At 33.1% G+C, this 19,615-nt stretch overlaps 1 protein-coding gene across 1 annotated transcript; it reads right to left on the bottom strand.

Annotated features, from left to right (window-relative positions):
- Nucleotides 1–1,140: 1,140 nt before the first annotated feature.
- LOC146998007 (uncharacterized) lies at nt 1,141–19,155 on the bottom strand. The gene is made up of 4 exons (XM_085812937.1): nt 18,981–19,155; nt 14,067–14,257; nt 11,040–11,149; nt 1,141–1,625 (listed from the first exon to the last, which is right to left on the bottom strand). Exons 1-4 carry the CDS (start codon nt 19,149–19,151, stop codon nt 1,270–1,272), a joined length of 828 nt encoding a protein of 275 aa, XP_085669063.1. The 5' UTR covers nt 19,152–19,155; the 3' UTR covers nt 1,141–1,269.
- Between the last annotated feature and the right edge of the window lie 460 nt (nt 19,156–19,615).

Genomic DNA, 19,615 nt, shown 5'->3' with positions numbered 1-19,615 from the left:
AATATTTCCGGCGTAGCTTTCTCTTCAAATGAGTCTCGTGCTGCATTGCACGGGAATATAAAACAATTTTAATTACAAATTCTACTAAAAATAGCTAAATAAATACAAAAACATTAACAGTATTGAAACTAAATCCTTGAAAATATAGAATATCTTGAATTTCTGTTATCTGGAGTGTTTAGTTTTTTATATATATCTAAAATGATACAAAATTTTAGAAGAACATATATTATTAGTAGAAATAATGGGTTGGGGAAGAAAGAGAACTTTGAGTGTCTCCGATGAAGTGGTCAGTAGCATAGAAATATGCAGTGTAGTATTTCTATGTGTCCTAACTGAAAATGCGAGAAAGAACATAGCATCGATTTAGATCTCTTTTATTTTACAGAAAATCTTTGAAAGTGATTGACTTTAATTTATATTTACGTAAATTCCAACTTTAATTTAATGAATTAAAAAAAAAAAAAAAAAAAAAAAACATATACACATGTTTATGCATAGGTTTATCTCTGAAGAAAAGGGGTATTGTATAAATAAGCATTTAAAAGAAAAAAGGTAAACAGATATTTTTTTAAAAAACATGATATTGCTAAGACAAAGTGAATGACAACCCTATTACCGGGGGGAAATAAAAGGAAGAAAAAAATATCATTGTGTAAACAGATTTCTGTGGTAGAATGAGAGGAAAAAATTCAGTCTGCCTCAGAACTGGCATTTTTTATAAGAAATGGATGGTACTAGAACACCTACCACATCATATGAACTCATTTCAGGCGATTTCTGAGCAACCTCAAAATTCAAAGTGTAGCTATGCAAAAACAGACTTTTCATGCGAAGATATAAAAACTACGACGGCCACAGTGTTGAAAGAGATGTCATAAATCACTCAATTTCATATTTTAAAAATGTTTCCAGACTTTTTAATGTAATCTGATATGGAGTCCCCAGTGCAATTCCCAATTTATAAATGAAATACTCAGTCTGAAACCTATTTAATAAATCTGTACATATATAACAAACATAATTCTAATTTCAACAAATATAATTTCAGTTTTAATTTTATGCTTTAAGAATTTTATATCTTGAAGCCCAGGTAATTATTAAATTATTCTCCACTCTGATTAAATAAATATATTTTATTATTTGTATGCTTGTAATCATTTTCTTTAATTACACATATTTCATACATAATAAGCCTCTATCAGAGTTAAATAGTGTAGGTGTAGATATTATGCTTTTACTGCTATATTCTTCAAACAGTTTTTTCTTCTAATTCTTCTTGCAATTATGCAAAAGTCCGAACTTTCTTTTGACCAAGAAAGGCACTTTCGCATTTTGATACCGATATAGCTTCAGTACGTCTTCCTTTGTTGTTTTGGAAATGTTATATATAGAATCATTCTTCTGAAAGTTTTCTTTTCCACGATTATATCTGGAACCTTGATTAGAGGAAGAATTTTCCGAAGATGCCTGGAATCTCTTTCTCTCAACATATTTCAGATCTCCTTTTCCATCTTGAACAGAAGAGATACCATTATTTAAAGGCGTTGCAAAAAGAGGGCTGTTATGAAAATCCTGACTTTTCCTTTTCGCTACATTTTTATATTTTGTATCTTGTCCTGAATCTGTTATGGAAAAAAAAAAAAAAAAATTAAAAGAACAAAAATAGTACATTTGCTTGCAGTGTATTGAAATACGATTAAGTAAAACAGTAATATTCACTTCAAGTAATTATTAACATTTCACCATTTCCCTCGAGACAGAATGGTCGATTTGAAAAGTATTGTCGAGCATCAGCAGCACACAGTCGTCGGGGTTAAATGTGGGCTGGATCGTAACCGCAAAACAGACTCGTCTGCCGTTCGTAATTTGAACCTATTATATGACATTAAAGGAAAAAGAAATATGCCAATGTGCCTTTTAACAGGTTTTTCTCACAGAAGGAAAAAAAAAAAAAACTAAGCTGTTTGTATATTTTAGAATGATTATAATAAAGGAAAGAAAAATATATAACATTTTTATTAAAACATTTTTATTTAAAGAATTATTTCTCTTCAGTTCATTTAAACTAAATTATTGTCTGACATAGTTAAATATCGTCTGCTTTTAAAACAACTCAAGTAAAACTGATAGAAAGTTGGGCCTTGTGTTCTTTCCATAGATATAAATATTTATTTTAGTTATTTTCTATTATTCAACACGCCAGAATGCAGAGAAAATGAAAAGAGTTGAATGATGGCCTAATTAGACACGCTCTCTCCACAACGGGAGTGGTATTAGGATTGTTGTGGTTTACTCTATTTGAAAAAGTCTTTAAAAGAACATCCTACCAATTCAACCCCAGTATAGCCGAGAGATGGCAGCACCTGATTACAGAGTAAAATTTTCTCTTCTAAGATCCTAATAAAGCAAAGGCAGTCAGTTGTCGAACGCTCGGGGATACGCACGTGTGTAGCTTGGAATGTTGTTAAGTTTGAAATTTTTGCATCTAATTTGATCTTCATAATTAATTATCGGCGATTCCTAAGAGGATCATACAAAGATGGAAAAAAGGAAAGAACTTCTGGTCCATTTCAACAGGCATTGCAATAAAACTATTGCTCATGCCTTTAGGGGCTCGTCTTTGTTAAGTTTTCAGATAAGAAACTAGTTAACACAATATAATTTTTTCTCCCTGGTAAAGAGACGTTACTCAACATCCTTGAATGGAATTTTTCTGAATAGACAGCTGGTGAAAGGGGGAAAAGAAACATTTCTGAAGTCAGTTTTCGAGGCAAAATTTGGAGGAAAGAAAAAGAAGCAAATAATTCAATTTTGTAAAACAGTGAAATGGTTTAAGCTATTTCTTGAGAATAAGCAAATTTAACCTTGGAGGAGATGAACAAGACGTATTAAATACGCTGGTGCCTTGCACAACAAATCTGATTCATTCTGCAACAACATTCGTTATGCAGGGGCTAGGTTTCCATAAGTAACTGCGGTAATAATTTTCATCCGTTTCCAAACTCAATCCGAAAGCACGAAGCATCATAAAAACTTCAGAGAATATTAATAACACCGTCAATGCTCGAACATCATAGAATTCATTAAATATAAAAATACTTATACGCAATATCTATAAAATAGAGTCTCACAGTTTTTAGTAACCAATTAGGACAAAATCCTTATGAATTCTAATCAGTACTTTTAACCACTTTCACTTAAGCCTGCCAGCTTTAATAGCGGGCCACTGCGAATGATTTCAACACATCCGAGAAACATTTTTTTGACCTTTAATTTGCTTAATGAATGCACATTAAAGTGTAGTATTTTTCTGAGTATAATCGAAACTTTCCCGAAAAGATTTATTTTCAAGTAACGTACAGTTTTTACATTTTCTTTTCTAGAGTTTTTTGTTTCACCGTAAATGAAGGCTTTCATTTACATGTTCCTAAGCGAACATATTACAAATAACAACTTAGACTGACGTTAGCGGAAAGTTCACTGTAAGCGAGTTGAATATGTCCAGAATTCGATGTATTTTGAGTGCTAAATTTCTGAGACAATGACTTCAAATTTTATTTTGAAATATCAATATGTTTATCTTGATCCATCGTAACATGATTAAAATTAAGGTTATGATATCAAAGGGAAACATACACTCCATTCTGCAACACCTTCTGGACTATTTTGTACTGTTTTAGGTAACTTCAAGTTTCCAAATTATTATGTGGCTTTTCTGTGTACTAAGAGCTGATCACAGCAATAAGAGGTATTACATAAGATTCTTTCATCAAGTACTCACTTATTTCTGAATACAAAATTCTTATTTGTCCTAGATTTTTGAGAAGAAAGTTTATGTCTTCCACTCTTTCATTTATGTAGAATTTTTCCGACAATTTGCCTAGCATGCTATTTATATTGATTTTTCTGGTAATTAACTATATGAAAAGTGTTGGCAATTTAGATCCCAAAGCATGAAAACTAAGATTCGTTTCTTGCTGATAACCCACAAAGTAAGTAGGAAAGAAAGGGTGAAATACGCTGCACCATCTTCCTTGTAGTCCTGATAAAATTATTTGGAGATTTTCAGAAAGGTTCTACAGGTACAACAATTTCCAATAAGATGCAGACATTTTAAACGCAGTTTACAAGTGTGTAAAAAAGCAGCTAAAATTATTTTCTGCAAATGATACTTATTTTCTTCCCAACTCAGATATGTGTCTGGATGCTTAGAGCTATTTGTTCAAAAGAAAAGATTCTGCCACACCTGCTGATGCATCCGTTTGTTTCCGGCAATAATGCCATTCAAAGAGGTTTTATGTGATTGCATGTCATAACAGAACTACGTTCAACTGAATTTATTAACATGTTGACACTTACATATTTTCCATCATAAGGGTTAATTTTTAAGGCAAAATATCTTATTCAGTATTTTTAAAGTACATTCTTCCGGATCCTATTATTATTTCACAACAGATTCAGGTATTTTAGATTTCATAACAGAATTAAGGTAAAATTATGGGGGACACCAGCGATGTACCACGGGCCAACTGGTAGTGCCTTTCCGTACTAACTCTTAAAAAAAAAAAAAAAAAAAAAAAAAAAAAAAAAGATAATAAAACAAATCTGAAAGGTTTCAGATTTCACATTATGCCCAAAGGGGCTTTTTTTAAACATTTTCTGTGTTACCTCTATTTATTGAATAGCATGTTCTTCGCACTTAAGCCACACAAATTCAACAGCAATATCACAAAATAGTATATAAAACAGCCAGGGGCGTAGCTAGAGGGGGGCATCTGTCCCCGGGCGTAGAAACCAAGGGGCGCCAAACTGATGTTACGACATTTTAGAATTACATATTTTCCATCTTTGGCAAGCAGTTGTTGAATCTTCAGTAATCTTCAGTTGTGTCACGAAATCTTCAGTTGTCTCTGGGCGCTGAAATCCCTAGCTACGACTCTGAAAACAGCATATGTGTTTAGGATTTCCGATAGATGGTCTCGCGCGCTGGACATAATTTTTCCCCCCGTGCAGTGTTGCCATTGCTCGCTTTGAAATCGTTGAGTTTGTTAATCAAGTGTTACAAAATATGAAATCAATAATAAAGCAAATTTCAAATTCTAAATTCGGGCTTCCAGATGCCCATATTTAGTTTAAGGTTACATTATTTAAAATTTGATGGCTCTGGGTGCCGTTGTTTTATCACAATGCGAGAAACATACATACATTAATGCAGATTATTCATTATTTAATTTCTTTAAATATAAGACAGGGGGATAATATTTGGCAACAACACTTTGAAAAGTAAAACGGACATTTAAAGTTTTTAACGCAAAATGCCAAAACGAAATTAATAGCCCTTCTGGGCTAACGCCCTTTGGGCTTTAAAAAAAAAAAAAAAAAAAAAAAAAAAAAGAGAGAGATTTATAAAAATTTACAAAGAATGGCTGAGGAAATAGGCAACGGAAGATTTCCAAATTATCTCAGAATTTACTTATTATGGTACATCGTGCAATACCACCCTACGCCCTGCATCCAGTATTTATTAAAAACTAGCTACCCGCTCCGGCTTCGCACGGGTATAAAATATTAATGGATATTTTAACAATGAATCGCAGTTCATAATCTTTTTCTGAACTTACATACCTCACCTTAAATTACGATTTTTGAAAATAATTTCCCTAATATTAAATTGATTTAACTCTAAATTTTGACCAAGATCTTAATAGAAAATTCAATCCATAAATTATGGTTTTATTTAATCTAATCTTATCTAACCTTATGTACTTATAATTACTATAAGTGCGATTTAAAAATTAACCTTAGAATAGAATATCATTTATATTTTAAAACTACTATCATGCAATTATTTATCATATAATTACTGATACGTTGTCGCGCTGAAAGCTAGAGAGCTCCGATAATAAACGCGTTCGATCGCTGCTAAATTCAAAGTGCTATAAGGAGAACCGCGGCCTCCGACGCGCTATTTTTAGGCACGCTCCCGCCGCCCCGGCCGGCCGGTACCGCCGCAAACGCTACGTCCCGCAATTTTTAAATCTGTAGACCTTTTCAGTGTGTACAATACTTAGTACATTATTTTGATAAATCTCGTAGGGTTCAGCCTGCGTTTGCAATGTAAGCGGAAAAAATGCAATTATTTACGACATCGCATTAGAAACCTAAAAAATAACAGTATTTCTCCACTATTTAATAGATGTTATTATACATATAAACCTTTCTCTTCAATCACTCTATCTATTAAAAAACAAAAACCGCATCAAAATCCGTTGCGTAGTTTTAAAGATTTAAGCATACATAGGGATTATAGGGACAGAGAAAGCGACTTTGTTTTATACTATGTAGTGATAATGATTTAGGACATAAAAGAGATTACAGTGTAGTCTCAATGCAATTTGAAATTCACAACTTAAATTGAACAATCTGCTTTAGTGTAACAAAAATAACAGATAAACATAATTAGTATACAGATAAACATAATAAGACGATTATAATAAGTACTGGGAGCACAATGAATATAATAATATAATGAACTGTAATAATCACACTAAAGAGGAAGGTTTCAATGGGGTTATTTCCATAACAGGTTTACAATAAAAACGAAGGCCCATTTTTAAATAACAGGCATTGAATATTATGTAGGAATATAGCTGTGAAATCCACTCAGTTTCGAATTTTAGAGAATTTAGTATAATCATGTATTATGAATATCAATACATGATTATACTAAATTCCCTAAAATGCGAAATCAATTTTGAATAACCATAAGGAGCTGCCAGCGGACAACTATAACAACCAAAGTTCAAAGTAAAACTGTTTATTTACCCGTCGACCTGGTATTTACACAAAATCAGTGCTTAAAGTAGAACTCCACTAGCATGCGGAACACAAGTTCAAATTGTATAGAGTGCAAAGTACATGCTTAAGTAAAACTTTTCTCACCCTTGACTAAATGTTCGTAAAGTAACTGCGGCTAACAAGAGCTTAAGCTGATAGTCAAACCGCAATAGCAGAAAAACCGAAGAAGAGTGACTGTCAAACTCTCTCTGTTGAATTTTAGACCTTAAAAGCTCACTTTTACATTAAATTACTGCCTGGTGAAAGCTGAGGAAAGTAGACCTTATAGAAAAGGCAACATAATAACTGGGTAAACTCAAATAAAAACTTATACGGTCTTTTTAATCACGAAATCTAACCCGTAGCATTCGGATACAACCATAAAAAAAAATTAAAAAGAAACTAAGAAAACTACCTTTAATACCTTGAGTAACAATGATACGAATAATTGGAAAATAAAACATTCTTTTAATATCAATATCACTATGTACTCGAAAGGAAAACAAAGAATTAAGAATAATACTTTACTGATATTTTTTCAATGTATCATCTACAAAAAGGTCTGGTCAGTAATTTTAAATCCAATGTAAATTTAATTTAGCTTTATTTATTTCTAGCCCAAAGGGTGTTAGGCCGGAAACGGTACTAATTTCGTTTTCGCATTTTGCGTTGAAAACTTTAAATGTCCGTTTCATTTTTCAGACTATTACAACCAAATATCATTGCCATGTCTTATATTTAAAGAAATTAAAAAAAAATTAAGACTCTGCAAAAATTTATGTATGTTTCTCGCATTGTGATAAAACAACGGCATATAGAGCCATCAAATTTTGAATAACGTAATCCTCCACCGAATATGGGCCGAATATCGATTTCATACTTTGTAATACTTTAGCGAATTTTTAATTAACAAAGTCAACGATTTAAAGCCAGCAATGGCAACACTGAACGATTTTTTTTTTTTTTTTTTTTTTAAATCTCTAGCGCGCGAGACTGTGTATCGAAAATTCTAAATATAAGGTCATTTTAAAATTATTCTGCAATATTGCTGTTGAATTGAATTTTATGGTTTAAGTACGAAGAACATGATATTTAATAAATAAAAGCAACCCATAAAACGTTAAAAACCGCCCCTTTGGGCGTAATGTAAAATCCGAAAGCTTTCAGATTTTTAGACCAAAGGGACTTTTGTCCCTGAAAGACTATTAATTTCGTTTTGCGATTTTGCGGTGAATCACTATAAATGTCCGTTTCACTTTTCAAACTGTTGCCACCCAATGTTAGAGTCCTGCATTATATTTGAAGAAATTAAATAATGAAAAATCTGCATAAATGTATGTCTATTTCTCACATTGTGATAAAACAAGGGTACATAGAGCCATCGAATTTTGAAAGACGTAATTATCTTACTTTATATGAGCATGTGGAAGACCAAATTTGGAATTTGTTTTATTATCGATTTCCTATTTTGTAAAACTTTAACGAATTTTCAATTAACAAACTCAAGGATTTCAATGCGAGCAATGGCAACAGTCTGCGGAGGGGGGGGGGAGAAAAAAACCTTTTTACGAGTATCTCCAAAACGCGGAACTGTCTGTGTATCGGAAATTCTAAAGATGGGCTCATTTTAAAACTATTTTGCGACATTACTATTGAACTGAATTTTATGGTTTAAGTGCAAAGAACATGATATTTAATAAATAAAGGTAACACACAAAACGTTAAAAAGCACCCCTTTAGACGTAATTTAAAATCTGAAACCTTTCAGATTTTTTTAAATTAATTTATTTTTATTTATGTATTTTTGGTATTGGGAGATTCAATAAATAGTAGATAATTTAGATTCAATAATAGTAGTAAATAATTCAATAGATTCGAATGCAACAGGTTAATTATGTTTCGATATAACTTCCTTGAAACCCAACTAGCATTATAATTAGTGCATTCTATTAATATTAATATTAATTAAATGCGTTCTATTAATATTAATATTAATTATTATTTCTATTAATATTAATTAAATGTAATGTACACTGGTTATCATAAATTAAGGGAAAATCACAAAAATAGCGATAACTCCCTCAAAAATAAACCAAACGTGTAAAATTTGAATATGTTGCCAAGTAAGAGTAGCTGAGTAAAACTGCGATATGCAAATTAGTGGCGCTGCTTTCGGAATACGTCATCTGCGAGGAGCATAAAAGTCTATGTTTGAGAGCAAGCCCACATATTTCACTGTGACAGTAACATCAGAAATCTGAGATAGCCAATTCGTAAGAATGACCTCCAGGCATCATTTGCCTGCAGATCTGCGATGGAGAGCCATTGGGAGACTAGAGGCAGGATAAAGTCAAACAGAAGTGGCCAGATGGGTAAATGTGAGTCCTTCTGTGGTTCATAGACTTTGGAGGCAATTTCAAACCACAGATTCGGCATCTAGGAGGTTCAGCCAAGGACGGCCAACTGCTACGACGAGTGCCGATGATTGATATTTGACATTATGTGCACGTAGGAATAGAACCGCTACTTCGACTCTTCTTAGATCCTCCTTTACTGCAGCCACCGGAAGGTTCGTGTCAACGTCAACTGTGCGTAGAAGGCTTCACGAAGATGGTCTGTATGCGAGGCGACCAGCCATTTGTGTGCCGCTCACGTCACGCCATAGGAGGGACCGTTTTCATTGGGCACGACAACATGTCAACTGGACGACTGATCAATGAAGGGCGGTTCTCTTTACGGATGACCCCAGGTTTAGTCTAGAAAGCAATAGTAGGCGTTATTTGATATGAAGAGAACCTAGAACCCGTCATCATCCGTCAAACATCTGTGAAAGAGATGCATACGGAAGAGGCAGTGTCTGTGTTTGGGGTGGCATCTCTTTGGGTGGACGCACAGACCCCCATGTCTTTCCAAGGGTAACTGTGAATACTCAGATTTATAGGGATGACATCCTTGAAGTTTATGTGCGCCCATATACCGGAGCAATAGGTGATGCTTTCCTGTTACAGGACGACAACGCAAGACCACACAGGGCTCGCATCCTAGATGGTTATCTTCAACAGGAAACAATTATGCGCATGGAGTGGCCAGCCCGATCTCCGGACTTGAATCCTATCAAGCACGTTTGGGATGCTTTAGGGAGGGTCGAGCTGCTCACAATCCGCCCTTGTCGGGCTTCCTATGGAACTGATAGACCGCATAATTGAAAGCATCACTCATCGCTGTATGTGCTGTATTGCTTCTAGAGGCGATTATATTCCATATTGAAGTTACTTTTCTTATAGCAAACTGACACCTTCGATTTGTTCATTTTATACATGTGCTAATTTCTATACTACCACATCTGTCTGGTAATTTCTTTTTATGTTATTTGATACCTTACTGTGTGTTTTATATTGTGGGTAAGTTTCATCAAATTTTACATGTAACTTTTCCAGTAATCGTGATTTTTGTGATTTTTTCTTAATTTATGATAACCAGTGTAATTAAGAGTAGAAAACCAAAGCAATTTAGAAACTCTTGCCTATTGAAAACTTCCCCCCACACGAATTATACATGCAAACCTAAAATAAACTTTTTTGGAATTATATATTTTTCATGGTTTTAGATATGTGCACTTAATTTACATATGCTCTTAGAATTTAAATGATATTGCAAATTAGTTCGCAGCAATAATTAATTTTTTATTTTTGCAATTAAAATTTCTTACTAAAATTTTAAATTTATATTAGCTTTATACGAATAGAGAACATTTCTTATATATATATATATACTTTTAATGCGGCCGATTGCAACCAAAATGGAAGGTGCAGAACTACATGTTATAGCAGTCCTATATACAAAATTTCAAAGTTCTGAGGCTACTCGTTTTTGAGTTATGCGAGATACATACATACATACGTACAAACGCCACGAAAAAAAATCTCTTCTGAATCCAATTTAAATCGGTTTTATAATTCGTTTGGGTAAAAAGAGTCCTTTTTCCTGTCCTTACGTACAGATTTCACGCAAAAACATTATTAAATTGCATTCGATAGCAGTCAAAATGGATATTTTCTTTGAAATATGGTACCCGGAATTTTTAGTGATTAGAACACTTCCTTTACTTCGTACAAGGAAGCGAAACAGTAGAAAATCAGTGTGAACTTTCTTCCTAAATCTAGTAACAAATCTTGAGATGTGACAAAACATGATTTTACCTGAAATATTTCTGTAATGTGAACTAAGACTCTGCTTATCTACGTGACTTGACTTTGCTTCCGAAGAGGTGAGATGTAGCTTTCTGTTTTGACATACAACTTCATTTAATCTGAAAGATATATTACATAGAAATCTTGACCAATTTCCGTCTGTCAAAATAAAGGAAAATGACTAGCACAATTGAAGCTAAACACACTTGATTCCTTAGGATTTTATTAAACTAAGCTGTTTTTATTTATTATATATAATTATAAGTAAAAGAGCAGTTTCAATATTTAAATTATTCAGAAATATTTCACAATATATATCTGTGTGCCCACCAGCGGCCGAGCGGTAAAGTCGCTGAACACTGGTAGTTCGGTCCGAGGTTCGAACCCCGCGAACGGGCTGGCTGCATGGGCGGTTTCGTGGTTTTTCCCATGTGTAACGTGTATACGAGCCAGTTTCCCTCAGAAAGTCCTCCACGAAGGCATCCCTCCCCTTAGGCAGATAGCCCTGGAGGCTTTGCCATAATCACACACACAATATATATCTTAAAGTATAGGTAGGATATCATCCACAAAGCACAATTTCGATTGGTTATTGCTTTCTGATGATAGTTTCATTCTTTTAGAAATGTGGTTTTGGCAACAGTTTTTCATTCATTGCTTTGGATACTGGACTTCTGACTGTTTTCTCTTGAAAATATGAGATTTATTGCTTATTTCATTGTAATTTTTTTATAACACACTTTTATTAAAATTTCTGTTTTTTTTGCTATTGTTTGTTTTTTTGTAGTTGTTCTGCAGAGTAAAATTCTGTGCAGTTTTTAAATTTAATTTTTGGCATTTTTCCTTTAGGGATTTTTCTGGTACATTTAAAAGCCAGACGAGGGCTGGCCGCGTAGCAGCTAGTTTGAAATTTATTATCATTAAACGCTGGCATACATTGCGCATTCTTTTTTCCAGGTGAAATACTCAACATAAAATTAATATTCATTTATAATAAATTATTATAAATTATATTCATTTATAATAAAATTGGGTGCAGTGTCTGGAAATCTCATAGGATCACCAATGAGCGAGCGGAGTCTCTAATACTGATGATAAATAAAGTTTCTAAATGCCTGATGATCTACACTGACTACCAATGAGTATTTGGACACCTATGCAAATGACGATATCTGCGGTTCCAAGGTACGTCACGGACTCCGCCGGTATATATCGTGTAGGAAACAGCATCGGCTTTAGTCGCATGCAAGATGCCTCGCAGTTCGGAGCTCTCTGATTTCGAGAAAGGTATAATTATCGGGTATCACAAATGTGACCGATCCTTAAGGGACAAATCTAGCAATCTGAAGTACCCAAAATCGACAGTGGCCTGTGTGATTAAGAAGTGGAAGGTGAGCGGTGATTGTCGGAATGTGCCCCGAGTCGGCAGACCAACGAAACTGGGAGATAGAGACCGAAGAGTGCTGTCCAGAGAAATTCGGAAGAACCGAACCCAACCGATGGCCCTCATCCGCGAGTTTCAACAAGCATCCGGGAGTATTGTTTCAATGAATACTATCCGTAAGGAAGCACATCTGCTTGGTTTTCATGGTCGTGCTGCTACCCATAAGCCTTTGATCACAAAGTCCAATCGCGCTTCTCGGTTAATGTGGTGCAAAGCACATCGAAATTTGACCGCAGATCAGTGGAAACGGGTACTTTGGAGTGACGAATCAAGGTTCACCCTTTACCGTTCGGATGGCAGGGTCTGGGTTTGACATCTACCTGGAGAACTTCTCCTGCCAGAATGCATTGTGCCAACAGTCAAGTTCGGCAGAGGTGGAATTGTGGTCTGGGGATGTTTCTCCTGGTATCGGCTGGGACCCTTGGTCCCCATTCATGGTAAGCTCAACTCCGATGCCTACTGCACTATTTTGGATGACAATGTGCTTCCTACGTTGTGGCAGTTTTGCGGGTTGGACCCCTGTTACTTTCAGGACGAAAATGCCTGTTGTCATGTTTCGACGTTAACCAAGCCTTGGTATGGTGCCAATGGAGTTCATCGAATGAACCTGAACCCTATCGAGAACCTCTGGGACGAGTTGCATCGCCGAATTCAGGGGTGCACTACCCGTGCAAAATTGGTGAAGGAACTTCTATGTCTTCTCCAAGCCGAGTGGAAGAAAATACCACTAGCTGTCATACAAAGACTTGTGGAAAGTATGCCCCGGAGGGTCCACGCTGTAATTACCTCTCGTGGAGGCTCTACCAACTATTGATTTTGAATAAAGTTAGTTTTTCTTTTCTATCACAGGTGTCCAAATACTTATTGGTAGTCAGTGTATACTCGAATCCTGGCGAACGGGCTTGCTGTATAGGATTTCGTAATTTCTCTCTGTGTAACGTAGATACGAGCTAGTTTTCCTTAAAATTCCTCCAGGAAGGCATCCCTCCGCACAGGCGGATATTTTTATTTTTTACTTATTAAATGAAGGAAGGCTTACTCTCAGGCTAGTCTGTACCCTAGACAAAGAACTAGGTTGGATCATTCTTTATTAATTTAATTATATTTATTTCCCATTTTCAAATCTTTAATTTTAATTTACCAAATTTTAAATTTGAAAACTTATTTCACATGTAAGATTTTAAAATGAATTCTTAAAAAAATGTTTAACTTTCAAGCCTCCAAAATCCTTTGAATTTAGTTAATTATAGTTTTTACTATTACACATCCTCTTTACATGATTTATTCTAATTTATTATCGCAGAATACTAAACAATTATTATTGCTGACGTTGCATTTTCACTAGGAAATACTTCGTTTTTATTTGTAAATAGAAGGATTCCAGAATATAATAGTATTTACATAGAAATTCGCATTATTAAAATGAATATTTAGCAAAGTAATTTGAAGAAATTAATAGTTTTATTGAATATTCTGAATTTAGAATAAAATGTCAGAAATAACGCAATTAATTTAACACATATCAAAAGTTAGATCAGTAAATTTTACTTAGAAGTTGTTGCTACTAAAAATACTACATAAACGATACTCACTTCTGATGTGCCTGCTGGAGTAGATCATCTTTACTTTCAATTTCTGCTTTTGCAGTTTTGTATAAAGAGCACAAATTCTTTTTTAAAACATAAATCATCTGCGTTAATTCAGATATTTTGGCATCTTTTTCTAGATTAGATACGTTCAGTTTTTCAGCTTCTTTAAGAAGATTCTGGTATTGTGCTTCTCGCTGCGAAAAGATTATTTATTTAGTTTTTCTCTAAAATATAAACAGAATCTTACAAATATTATAAAGGTAATTCGGAAAACGTAGAAGCAAAAGATAAACAACATTTATAAATATTATTATAGTAATTTACAAAATAATAAATGTATATAGTATAGTAATTTACCAAATAATTTTGGAAATTTTGTTATAATATTTAGAAATTATCGGTGTCTGAATCTGATCAGAATGAATTTTTTAAGTTTTTGGTATTGTAGAAAACAACATAGAAGAAAATTAAATTAGGGCATGAGATTTAAAATATTTATTTTAAATAAATTTATTTCTGAATTTTCTTTAATCAGAAAACAATTAAATTATATGTTATTCAACTACCCAATAAAATACAGTTTTCAATTAAAAAATAAATGAGAGGGCAAACATTTTGATTTTTGTTGATATAAATTTCGAAAAACCAGTTTTTATCTATGGTCACTTACGCCTCACAAATATAATCTAAAATTTTGTTTATAGACTTCTCTTTTTATTTCAACAACAAATTAGGTTTTATTTATAAACGAATAGTCCGAAGTATTAAAATAAAAATCCCTGTCAGAAGGTGTATGAAGATCTTATTAACATGTTAAAATTTGAGGGTGTTGTAGAGTTCAAGCAAAAGACAAATCATTTTCGCTCAACCTCATACGCAAAAAAAAAATGGCCTCAAACACCTCTGGAATAAATATGCTGAGTGTGCACTTTCGCACACTCGAAATGAATATTGCAGAGAACTGTACGAGTCACCCGCCCTAAAAGAAAAAAAAAAAAAAAAAAAAAAAAACCCGAAGCGCTATCTGCCATTTAATTATGCTGACAGAGCATCTCGAAAGAACTTTTTTCTTTTTTTTTTTCCTCCCTGAATAAGTGGAGTGATAATTTCCAGTAAAGTTCAAACTATCCTACACCCATTCTGATGAAGTTTTTGTAACTTTGGATATCCTCCCCCCGAAGTTCATTTAAAAGTTGATTTAATGCTCCCAATTGATCAGGGCGAGCTTATACAGTCATGTAATTAATTCCCTTTTCTTCTTCTTTTTTGTCGCCTAGAACAGAAATTAATTCGTTGGAAACTTCAAGAATTGCAACTGGCACTTCGATACCCATTTTGCAAACAAACGGAGGCGAGTTGTCAGTCTGGCTCTGATTGGTCTAAACATGGAGGTAGGAAAGGGAGGAGGGGCCATTCCGCGCTAGAAGTGAAGCACTGCTTTGAAGCTTGGGTCACCAGACGGGGTATTCTTTGTTTACATTCAGAAGCTCGCTTGACAAGATTCTGATAGTATTTCGACACACGACAGTTCCACAGAAATCGAAAAAGGGACACTCTCGCATGAAAGAAACATTCATAGTGTAATGGATAATAGCGATTTGTATAGTTTACTGACATTTACGCAAAAATCACATCTTGGTTATTTTTCGATAACTAACAACAGCGATTTTGATTATGAATTTGTTTTATAAAATTCTAAGCTGTTGCACTACAAAAATATAGATTTTAAGAAAATTGCTAAAAAAGATCTGCCAAAATTTATTTTCTAGAAGATTTGAAAAGTTTGAAACTTGATGGCTAAATGTAAATATAAAATTATGTATGTTAAAATATTTGTAATTAGGCACATAGGTCAGATTAAGTTTTTATTAAATAGAGTAACGCATGCAAGGGCTATCTGCCTAAAGAGAGAGATGCTATCGTGGAGGAATTTTGAAGAAAAACTGACCTTTGAGTGGGTATTAAAAATAATACTTATAATTTTCATTCAAATTATATACATATATATTTTATGTAAAACTTTCGGGTGTATGCTAAATTAGTGTAAATTACTTTACACGAAAAATATAGTGAATGCACAGAAATTAAAGATTTGCACATGCCGGAAATGATAAATAGGAAATATGTATGGGTATTTATGCATGTGCTTGCAAAAAGCATGTATCTGCCTTTGACAAAATACTTAAATATTCATTAAATTATTATAAATGTATTTGAAATGAAGAATTCATTTACTTATAAACAACTGTGAAAGTACTGTGAAGAAATCTAATGATTAAATGTATCTAATTTATAATGATTATAAATGTTATCTAAATATATAATAACCTTAATATTGAATTGTAAACATAAATTGAAATCCTGTTGACAAATACGTTATAAAACTATTTAAGCAAGAATTGTTCGTATTGGAAAGCAATCTGTTAAAAGGTATTGTAAAGCAAATGCTATGAGATGCGCACTTAAGAACGTAATAAAGAGTTTTGGAATATGTATTGTTGAAATGAAGGGTAAAAAAAAAAAAAAAAAAAAAATCTGATAAGTATAATTAAAAGAATTATTCCCTTTACATTTTATAATAACTCAGTTACAAGTTTTAAATAATACTTTAAAAAAAAAAAAAAAAAAAAAAAAAAAAAAAAAAAAAAAAACTTATCTTATTCCCTTTCAGAAATGTTCAGAGAAAGTCAAATACTATTTAATACCTATTTAATTATTAGGAATTAGCGAAATACTTATTTAAAGTATTTCGCTAATTCCTAATAATTCTCTAATTTAAAATGAACCGAATAGAGCATTAATTATAAATTGACTTACATTTTTCGATTTAAAAGATGCCTCAGAAGCCAAAAAATCATGTCATATTTAAGAAAGTATTTTAGGAAGAAGCTCTATAAATAGAAAAGAAATAATGCATAATTTTAATATTAATAATACAATAAACTTTGATCTTAATTTTTGTACCTTAACCGAATAAAATCGAATTACCTTAATTTTTTTTTCTAATGTAATTAACGAAAACTTGTGAAAATATTTCATTCAAATTAAACCATTCTGAGAAAAATGTCCTGTGAAGAGTATAGCATTTAATTCCGTTCAGAATGAAATGTTGTTTAAAAATATGTTGTTTTCACATACTTAGGACTCTGAAGTGTTGTAGAAAAAGAAAATATATACATTTATATGTATATTTGCGACGTAATTACAAAATATTTACACCCGAACGCGTCAAATCCCATAGAACTCAATGGTAAATGACCCAATGTTTTGGTCACCACGTAGGGATCGCCGGTGCTTCAGAGCAGGGTACGGAGAAACTTGTTTAGGGCGACTCCATCTTACTTCCTACCTCCATGGGTCTAAACTATGTGTCTTCAACCTTTCAGGCCCGAGGGCCTCATCAATAAATTCATAAAGATCCGCGGGCCACATGTCCGTCCAAAAAAAAAAAAAAATAGTGTGGTCAGAAAATTTATATAAAAAAGGAAGGTTTGTTTTACAAGACTACAATTGATTCTAAGCGAAGAGGTAGTATTACTGATTTATATGTACATTGGTTCCAAAAAGTTAAATCTAAATCGAATTAAAATGTTTTGCAACATTTTTTTAACTATGAAAAGAAAGTAAAGATGATTGTACAGAACGATGTTACAAAATACAATTACAATAAAAAAAAAAAAAAAAAGAAGAAGAAGAAGAAGAAGAAACTTACAATTACTGGCGGGAGATGGTAATTACTTTAGTTTTAATCTGTGTTGTTGCAATTCGTAAAGTTTCCTCCAAATGTCTGTCAGCCGTGTTCTTGTTTTCGATTCTAGGATTTTCATTTTACAAAAATCTGTTCACATATGTAGGTACTACCAAACTTCACTAGCAGAAAAACGAAGATTTTAATTTACAAAAGCTTAATCAGACCCATTTTTACATACTCTGCTGAGACCTGGTCAATGACAGAAAAAGCTAAAAATATCATTTCTGTCTTTGAGATAAAAATTTTTGAGAAGTATTTTTGGTGGCATAAAATGTAACAATATCTGGAGAAGAAGAACTTACTCTGAACTCTATAAATCTTTTAAAGAAACAGATATAGTAAAATATATAAGGATTCAGAGAATTAAATAGGCAGGACACCTGGATGAAAATCGACAATGGATGAAAATCGGGTAACTAAAAAGATCTTCTCGGCCAGACCATTCGGCCCCCGAAAAAGAGGAAGACCTAAACTTAGGTGGCTCGACTGTTTGGAAACAGACTTAAGAATTTTAAAAATAACCAATTGGGTGTCCATGGCCAGGGATAGAAGAGCTTGGAATTCGATTCTGAGGACGGCAAGGGCCCATCCTGGGCTGTCTGGCCATTAAAGAAGAAGAAGAGGAAGACCCTATTCTACCAAACTCTTTCCTAGCAAATTAAATATATGTATATATATACATATATTTAATTATATATTATATATTATTATATATTTTCCGGCGGCGGCCACTAGCCGTTAGGGGCGTTGGCCACTACTAAGGCCGGAAACAGTGGTCACTTTATTATAGAGGCTCTTAATAGGTGGGCCAACATTGCGTCTTATGAAGGGATAGACAATTTACATCCAGGCCTTCTTCGGGATTCAAATCCGGGCCCTTCAATTCAGCAGTCAGAATCATTAACCACTTTACTGTCTGGGCGGTTAGCAGATTAAATATCAATATAAATAAAAGCTAATCAATCAAACGTAAATGAGACAAAATTTGCCCATTGTGGAAAAATAGTTTTCTTACTAAACCTACATAGAATATAAAAATGATAACAATAAAAATTAACATTTAAAAAATACATAATATCAGCATACAAAGGGAAAAAAATAAAGTCGGTAATCTTAAAAATACATAACTGAAATATCTAAAAACTACAATATTTAAAAAGATATACCATTTCCTCTTCTTCTTTTCCTATTTTTTCTATTAATTCAAGCTCTTTAATCAATTCATCTTGGTCCATATCATCTCCTTCCGAAGAAACAGTAGAATCAATGATTTCGGGATTCATAACTCCAAGGAAATCATCGTCGTAATAAACTAATTCATAACTCTCAGGAATCATAGATAACACTAAGGAAATGAATAGATGTTATTTAAAGGAAAACAATAATTTTATATTGAAGAATTTCTATCAATATATATATATATATATTCATGCGGAGTAAAAATAGTTTACTAACTCTGTTTGAAAGTTTAAGACTCTACATACCAACTGAAATTTGTAGGTCACGCACCAGGTCACCCATTTAAGGTTTTTGTTATTCAGAAATGCATTTTCCCAGCAGGTTTGATCGTATATATGACAATTTAAAATATGTTGGTAATGTAAGTCGCCAGTAGCCAATGAAACTGCGTATTGGAATTAAATTCCCAATGAGGTATGACGGACTCTGAATCAATGTTTTATTAATTTAGAAATAAAGTATGACTGAATTCTTTGGCATTTTTATTTTAACAACTTAAATTTTGATGGCACATTTCTTTGAAGTGAGGTGCATTAACATTTCGAACACATCGCACGCACTT

Source organism: Stegodyphus dumicola, chromosome 3, assembly GCF_044657685.1.
Source record: "Stegodyphus dumicola isolate Sdum_Otavi_A_Nest chromosome 3, ASM4465768v1".
Lineage (NCBI taxonomy): Eukaryota > Metazoa > Arthropoda > Arachnida > Araneae > Eresidae > Stegodyphus > Stegodyphus dumicola.
Note: the sequence above shows the minus strand (reverse complement) of the source record. Positions and strands in the feature narration are given on the sequence as shown.